This window comes from Prunus mume, linkage group LG1 (genome assembly GCF_029339155.1).
Source record: "Prunus mume cultivar Tortuosa linkage group LG1, ASM2933915v1, whole genome shotgun sequence".
NCBI lineage: Eukaryota > Viridiplantae > Streptophyta > Magnoliopsida > Rosales > Rosaceae > Prunus > Prunus mume.
This window is the reverse complement of record NC_142698.1, coordinates 17,983,894-17,992,662: the sequence shown is the minus strand read 5'-3', so window position 1 is coordinate 17,992,662 and position 8,769 is coordinate 17,983,894. Positions and strand designations below refer to the sequence as shown.

Genomic DNA, 8,769 nt, shown 5'->3' with positions numbered 1-8,769 from the left:
TACCATCCAATACATACAGGACAATATTGGATAATATTTTCATATGTTACATGTGTATTAGATAGTACACTAATCACGTAGTGTACCCAGAACATGCAAGAATTACTATATATAAATAAATAAATAAAGTAAGTAAGGACACTATTGACTTTTAAGAATTCAACCGTGCTTTCATTTCAATCGCTCAGCTTTACTTTAGAGGTGCTTTTTGCTGAGACATGGATTCTTTCACTTTTCAAGTGCCTTGAAAGTGGGCTCAGTTTGGGCTTTTGAGCCCACCATTGACCTGTGCTAGCCATTAAGGAACAAGGAATTTTTTATTTTTATATTTTGAAAATAAAAGCAAAGGCAGAAAGAATCATATAATGGAATATAATAAATAAAAGAATCCCACCTCCACCACTACTAGCCTTATGACATGTCCAAGAAGTTATCATATTTTTCTTTTTTTAGGGCTTGCAACTTTGCAATGAACTTCTTCCCTCCTCATGAGAGTCATAGCCCAACCTTAACCAACTTTTTCAACAACGTTTTCGACTTGCAAATTTGCATGAACGAAGTTACTTGTATAATTTGGTATGTACAAAATACATGTAACAAATCCTATGTACATCGATGCGATATGTGTTGTATATAGTATAAGTGAAGTTGTACAAAATAGTTATTGGATAAAGCAAATGAATTTATTAAAGTCAACGATCCATGCAAAGGGAAAGTATGAGATTTGTTTATTATTTTTCCCTTTACCCATGTCTAGACCTTTTGGTTGTCCATCTGTATGCTAATAGCATAATACCAATTCAATTCAATTCAATTTCTTTTAGGGCAAGAATACCAATTCCATTCCATTCAATTCAATTTAGACTTAATATCATAAAACGTCCCTAAGATTTACGAAACTATTAGATTGCATCCTTAATTTATTTTTTTTGTCATTTGTGGTCCTCAAGGTTAGTATGTGTGATCACAAATGATCTATGCCATTAGGTTCCGTTAAAAATTTCATTAGTTTACTGACGTGAAATATATATATATATATATATATCACAAAACGTCCCTGAGTTTCACGACCTATTACAAATAGTCCCTATGATTTTTTTTTTTTTTTCATTTAAAATTCATAAAATTTTGGTTTTCTTTTTAAAAATTTATGAATTTTAAATTATTTTAAATACACGTGACACTATATTATTATAGATGTGGGCTCCAAATATATGCCATATCAACAAACTAATGGAGTTTTTAAAAAATAATTTAAAATTCATAAAATGTAAAAATGAAAAAACCAAGGGTTTAGGGTTCATAAATGGTCTTCAAGATTAAAATCCTTCCACAAATGGTCTTTTTAATTTATAAATAATTTTAAAAAGAAAACAAAAATTTTATGAATTTTAAATTTAAAAAAATAAAAAATTTTGTAAGGACCATTTGTGATAAGTGCGTGAACTTTAAGGATGTTTTGTGATATATATGTCATGTCATGAAACTAACAGAATTTTTTACCAAACCTAAAGGCAAGGACAATTTTTGATGCACATGCTAACTTTAAGGACCACGAATGACACAAAAAAAAAATATTAAGAATGCAATCTGATAGTTTCGTAAATCTTAAGGACGTTTTGTGATATTAAGCCTTCAATTTAATACCATTGGTCACATGACTATCTTATCTATCAAGCTAACTTTTCTCATTGACCGTTTGCTTGGTGGATGTCACATTCAGTGACATTAAAGATATGCTCCTTCTTTAGCATATATTTATTCCTCGTTCTTAAATATAAAAATGGAATTAAAGAATGTTTAATGACGTTACCCATTACTTGGACTAAAAACATATTTTATTTTATTTAGAGTTTACTTTTATGTAGATTTTAGACTCATCCTTGTTTTAGCAGCCTCTATTCTATTGATCCAAATTGTCCTGTGTGACTCTATCAGATGAGGGGATTCTATCGGAGACAAGCAAGGGCAACTCTGAAGGTGTGCAAGTGGTGTCACCGCACAGGATATCCCTTCTTTTTTTTTTTTTTTTTTTTATGTGTGTATATATATATATATATATTGAGGGATCCCTCAAATAATTTTTTTTGAGAGACGTCCTTTAGGGTATCCTATAATTTTTTTCCCAATGATCCAAACCATTTATTTTTTAGGTCTTCATTCATAGATCATCCTTACAAAGAATTAGACAAATCGGAATCGTTTCGACATCCAATTATATCTTACAAAATCAATGAACACGGTGCTTAAAGAAAGTACTAAAATTTCAATAACTCAAATGAGTGGTCAAATGATATCGGATTCAAGTAATTTTTTGCATAAATGATCTTTGAATGAGTATCTACAAAATAGATGGTTTGGATTAGTGAAATATAATCCGGAGTGGGGCCAACAAGGAGTGTTCCTCAAATAAACTTATTTGAGGGATCTCTCAACGGAAGCTCTCTATATATATTAATATTATAGGTATTTTATATATATATATATATATATACTTGAGCGTGTATGACAATAACACAAGCTACTATTTGGTTGAGTTGGAAATCAATGCCTTGATTTTAGTAGGCAAGTCGGGTTATCCAACTTTAGGTTCTTCAAAACATTGTGGGACAAGCTACTTGATTGTAATTGGTACAACTGTAAATTTGAAATCCAATTCATTGTATGCTCAATTAATGGATGGTACTATAGTTAGGTATGAAGTGCTTCAATTTGTTCACGAGAAATGTTAATGCACATGAGAGAGAAATGGTGCAAATTAATTCAAATTGTAACCCCTCGTTACGTATACGTCTTCTAACTTTGGGTACAGCACCAAACTGCTAGCTTTCCTTTCTCTGCGACTGTTGTTTTTGCAGAGAATTTTTCTTGCATGCGAAGTGGTTTTTTTCTTAATTAATTTTTTCGTCCCAAATTTCCGTCTCTTAACAAAACCCTAAACCATTTTCGTCAAAGTAGGCATGCTATGCACAAAACGGAAGGTGTGTATTTCACGCAAGAAAAGATTAAGATAACTGGGATTAGTATAGCACTAATAATTAGTGTGTATTTCACGCAAGGGTGTTCATTAGTATAATTGTTATGTATTAACATTAAACTTCTAGATCTGAGCTACACACAGATCATGTACATCCGATTCGATCCACACATAGTTTTCATTGAAAAGAGTACGCGTGTCTGTTTTGTGTTGTGATTAAACTAATCCCCTACTAAAACCCACAAACAAAATCTTGAACCATTAATAAAACCGAGAATAATGACAGTCCGATTTTCTTTATTAAAATATTGATATCATACCGATAACATGAGAATAATAAAATACAAATTTATAAATAAAACGTATCAACATACATTGATTATTTATCTTAATACAAAATCCGTATTTTAACAAAGATCAAACCTGATGCATATAGAATTTCTATAAACAAAGGGTTAATCTTAAAGGGATGAGTATGGGTTAATTTGCATTTTGCTCCCCTTGGTCACCGTCACCAAGCCATCCCTAGAAATATACAGCCCTACAAATAATTTCCTTAGATAAAAGTCGTCGAAGACTTTTCCAGAGAAGAGACTGCTGACTTGGAACCAATCATATATTTCTTTTAGAGAAAAAGTAGACAATTAAACTTGCACATGTATGAACTGATAATCATTATTCTGAAGCTTATCAGAATGGAGTTGCAATATTGCTCACTTTCTCCCTATAAATACCACCACAACTCCCTGTTGCACTCATCCATACCAACTTTCAATTCATTTCACCAACAGCTACTTTTTTCTCGAAAAAAAGATCATAAGATTCTTTGCTTACTTCTTGGACAGCCGAACAAAATGTTGCACAACCTCTTTGACAAAATCACAGGCCAGGAGCAGAATGGGAAAAACAGTAGGAAGATCAAAGGGACTGTGGTTTTGATAAAGAAGAATGTGTTGGATTTCAATGACATCAATGCTTCTGTTCTTGATCGTGTGCATGAACTGCTAGGCCAAAGGGTTTCTCTGCAGCTCATCAGTGCTGATCATGGAGACTCTGGTGAGTTTTTTTTCTTTCTCTCTCTTTAATTTTCATTAAAAACGTATAGTTTTTATGGCTTCATTGATTGAATATGCATGACATGAAACCAATTTGAGTTTTGCTCTTGTTTCATTTCCTTGTAATTCTTTTTCTTTGAAGCAATTATGACAAGATTAAGAAGAAGAACCAACAACTCTGTCGTTAATCCGTTTTCTTATTTAATGCGCACCGGCCTTTTAGGTCCAATAAATCAGATTTTGAATGCAAGTCTGATATAGGCAGGCAATGGAAACAGCTTTTTGACAATTCAAGGGGACCTGGGTCAATTAATCTTTTTATTTTTTATTTTTTATTTTTGGGTCCAGTCATGAGGCATTTAGAATGTATTGGTCTTAAGCTTACCCCTTCCAACTCTCTCTCATTGTGCTTGAAGGTGCCCCAACATTGTTTTTGCCAGTGATTCTGGTAACAAAAAAATTGATTAAAAAACCAGTTTAGTATTAAAAAAGTGATATAATTAAGCTTTTGAAAGATATGGAAATCATGGCCATCAGCCATTCCATCTGTTATTTTTTCGTAGTGGTCATGTCATGAAGTGATTAGACAGGAAAGCTAATCTTATTCTTACCTGTGAACGCCAACTACCAGTCTAGCTGCCAGTTAACATGAAAATGAAGCTCCACGTGCAGTTGGCGGTCGGCGGTTGGCTGTTGGCATAGCTTTTAAGCCTTTTTCTGATTATGGTTTTTTACTCAGATCCAATTATTTTTTGTTTTCCTTTGAATATTCTGAAGAAACAGCTGCAGGTTCTGTTCCTAATAAAATTTTGAACACGCATTGAAAATTACAAAAACTTGCATAAAATGGCTCCAACGAAGACTTGATTTGAGGTGTTTAGAACAAAATTTCGGATGAACTTTATTCTATTGGAAATATTAATTGATTAGTTTATGGGGTACTAGATATGGAATTATTTTCTGAACTTGGAGAAATGTGTTTTTGTAGAAAACGGGTTTAAGGGGAAACTTGGAGAGCCAGCATATCTGGAAGACTGGATCACCACAATCACTCCATTAACAGTTGGAGATTCTGCATACAAGGTTACCTTTGACTGGGAAGAGGAAATAGGAGTTCCAGGAGCCATCTTGATAAAAAACAATCATCACAGTGAGTTCTTCCTTAAGACTATCACCCTTGAAGGTGTTCCTCATGAGGGCCGGGTCCACTTTGTTTGCAACTCATGGGTGTACCCTGCAGAAAAATACACGAAAGACCGTGTTTTCTTCGTTAACAAGGTAACGAATGATTCACACAATCCATTACAATCTGCTGTAGTTTTTGTTGTAGCTGATGGAAGTTTTAAATTCTAAGTGCAAGCCAAGTATATTATGAGTATATTTGTGACTTGTATCCTAAGTTAAAGACTAAAATTCAAGCCTGCTATATGTTTGTGCAGACATTTCTCCCAAGTGAAACACCATTGCCGCTGCAAAAATACAGAGAAGAAGAACTAGTACACTTGAGAGGAGATGGAAAGGGAGAGCTCCAGGAATGGGACAGGGTCTATGACTATGCTTACTACAATGATCTAGGAAACCCTGATAAGGGTTCCAAATATGCCCGACCATCTCTGGGAGGGTCTAGCGAGTACCCTTACCCTCGCAGGGGAAGAACTGGCAGACCACCAACGAAGACAGGCTAGCCATTTAAATATCTTTGTGTCATTTTTTGTTCCTCAAATCATTAATTAGCAGTCACAGGAGGGATCATATTTTGTATTGTTTTACTGTAAAAGTTGATATCCTAATTTGGATTTTAATTAACTGATGTTGTAATTATCACTAAGATTTTTCTGATCTTATTCTAACAGATCCTAACACCGAGAGTAGGATTCCACTTCTTATGAGCTTAAACATTTATGTGCCAAGAGATGAACGATTTGGACACTTGAAGTTGTCAGACTTTCTGGCTTATGCACTGAAATCCATAGTTCAATTCATTAGACCAGAGCTAGAAGCCCTGTTTGATAAGACTCCCAACGAGTTTGACAGCTTTGAAGATGTGCTGAAACTCTATATAGGAGGCATTCCATTGCCTGAAGGTTTATTGAAGGATATCGGAGACAACATTCCTGCAGAGATGCTCAAGGAAATTTTCCGAACTGACGGTGCACAATTGCTCAGATTCCCCATGCCGCAAGTGATCGAAGGTATTGGTTCCACCAATGAGAAATTCTGAATTTAGAGGCTTTAAGCAATAGCCTATGATATCATGTACTATTTTCTTTTATCTAATTCTGATGTTTTCATGATTTGGAGCAGAGGATAAGTCTGCTTGGAGGACTGATGAAGAATTTGCCAGAGAAATGCTGGCTGGAGTGAACCCTGTCAACATTAGTCTTCTCCAAGTAATAATCTTCACAACATTTTGTGTGTGTGATGTTTTCCAATGATAATGGATGAAAAACAAACAAAACCTTCGAGGGTCCATTTTGTTCATCTCTAATCACATTTGCTTCTAACTGAACTGCAGGAATTTCCACCAGCAAGCAAACTAGACCCAAAAGTTTATGGAGATCAAACCAGTGGAATAACAGAACAGGATATAGGGAACAACTTGGATGGACTAACAGTGCATGAGGTAATATCTTGGATTTGCTTCCTTTACATTGTATTAGCTTATGTTTGATTTTTTATCATTTCATAATGATGAAAATGAATTTGGTTGGATAGGCACTCAAGCAGAACAAGTTATTCATATTAGATCATCATGATGCATTGATGCCGTACCTGAGGCGGATAAACTCAACTTCCAACAAGATCTATGCTAGCAGAACAGTTCTTTTCTTGAAAAGTGATGGAACTTTGAAGCCATTGGTGATTGAATTAAGCTTGCCTCATCCTGATGGAGATCAATTTGGTCGCATTAGTAAAGTATATACACCAGCTGAAGAGGGTGTAGAAGGCTCCATATGGCAACTGGCTAAAGCTTATGTGGCTGTAAATGACTCTGGATATCATCAACTAATCAGTCACTGGTACTAATCTTTCAAAGAAAAAGACTTAGAAAATGAATTCATCATATACTTTGAATTGGGTTTCTGATAATCCTTTTATCTTTTGGCCACAGGTTGAACACCCATGCAGTGTGTGAGCCAGTTGTAATAGCTACAAACAGGCAGCTAAGCGTGGTTCACCCAATTTACAAACTTCTGCATCCTCACTTCCGTGACACCATGAACATAAATGCATTTGCTAGGCAAATCGTGATTAATGCTGGCGGCATTCTGGAGACGACGGTTTTTCCAGCTAGGTATGCCATGGAGATGTCGTCAGTGGTTTATAAGGATTGGGTTTTCACCGAGCAAGCTCTCCCTGCAGATCTCATCAAGAGGTAAACAAAAATCTACACTTTGTGAGTTAATAGCCTCTGCACAAGTAACTCAAATGAGCACAAGATAAGTAATAAATATCCATTTCTTATTCTAATTACATTGCTTTGCCTTTGATCAATACAGAGGAGTTGCAGTCAAGGATGCAAATTCTCCACATGGTCTTCGCCTACTGATCGAGGACTATCCATATGCCGTTGATGGGATTGAAATCTGGTTTGCAATTAAAACTTGGGTTGAAGACTATTGCTCTTTCTACTACAAGACTGATGACATAATTCAAAAAGACACCGAACTCCAATCCTGGTGGAAGGAGCTTGTAGAGGAAGGCCATGGTGACAAAAAGGATGAGCCCTGGTGGCCTAACATGCAGACTCGCGAAGACCTGGTAGAAACATGCACTATCATCATATGGACTGCTTCTGCTCTCCATGCGGCCGTCAACTTTGGACAGTACCCTTATGCAGGATACCTTCCCAACCGCCCAACTTTAAGCCGAAAATTCATGCCTGAGAAGGGAACTCCTGAGTACAAAGAGCTCGAATCCAGCCCCGATACAGTTTTCTTGAAAACAATTACTGCTCAGCTGCAGACAGTGCTTGGCATTGCCCTCATTGAAATTCTGTCGAGGCATTCTACTGATGAAGTGTATTTGGGGAAGAGAGACACTCCTGAGTGGACAGCAGACAGAGAACCATTGAAAGCCTTTGATAAATTTGGAAGGAAACTGGCTGAAATTGAGGACAGAATTACAAGTATGAACAATGATGAGAAACTGAAGAACCGAGTTGGACCGGTGAAGATGCCATACACTTTGCTGTTTCCGACTAGCGGAGGAGGACTTACTGGCAGGGGAATTCCCAACAGTGTCTCAATCTAAGCCTCTCAAGCTAGCATATAGACTAAAGTTAATTAGTATAATGCATTCTTCATGTGTAATAAGCTAGAAACATGACCTACAATATTACAGTTGCAATAATATTGGATTGTTAAGTTGAGCATCTTCATCTTCATCTTCATCTTTATCTTCATCTTCATCTACTGGACCTACAATATTACAGCTACAATATCTTTATATAAATAGCTCTGTATTCATTGGTTCATTAGCTTCATTGCAAACCTTCGGTTAGAAAATTCTGCAGCAACAGCCTAGGCATATGCAATATCAACATTTCATCCAAGATATCAGAAACTACGAAAATCAGAATTTTAAGCCTTACTTTTATTAAGCATATTTGAGATGGAGAAGCAAAAGTATCTTTGAAATCATCCATGACAGCAAAATATAAGCGCTTCAATCTCAGCATGCCTGCAAGTGCATATAATAAGTTGCCTCTGTCTCATCTGTTCAAAAATTAAATGA

At 35.6% G+C, this 8,769-nt stretch overlaps 1 protein-coding gene across 1 annotated transcript; it reads left to right on the top strand.

The window, feature by feature from the left end:
- The first annotated feature begins 3,625 nt into the window (after positions 1-3,625).
- Positions 3,626-8,407, top strand: LOC103344624 (putative linoleate 9S-lipoxygenase 5). The gene is made up of 9 exons (XM_008248234.2): positions 3,626-4,033; positions 5,021-5,310; positions 5,472-5,712; positions 5,886-6,224; positions 6,337-6,422; positions 6,548-6,655; positions 6,748-7,052; positions 7,145-7,408; positions 7,533-8,407. Exons 1-9 carry the CDS (start codon positions 3,634-3,636, stop codon positions 8,284-8,286), a joined length of 2,787 nt encoding a protein of 928 aa, XP_008246456.2. The 5' UTR covers positions 3,626-3,633; the 3' UTR covers positions 8,287-8,407.
- The last annotated feature ends 362 nt before the right edge of the window (positions 8,408-8,769 follow it).

Excerpts from the sequence above, each read along its gene's own strand:
- LOC103344624 (XM_008248234.2), top strand. The coding sequence starts at position 3,634 with ATGTATGAACTGATAATCATTATTCTGAAGCTTATCAGAATGGAGTTG. Across the intron at positions 5,713-5,885 it reads CAGACCACCAACGAAGACAG|ATCCTAACACCGAGAGTAGG; the intron begins GCTAGCCATTTA and ends TTATTCTAACAG. Across the intron at positions 6,225-6,336 it reads CATGCCGCAAGTGATCGAAG|AGGATAAGTCTGCTTGGAGG; the intron begins GTATTGGTTCCA and ends GATTTGGAGCAG.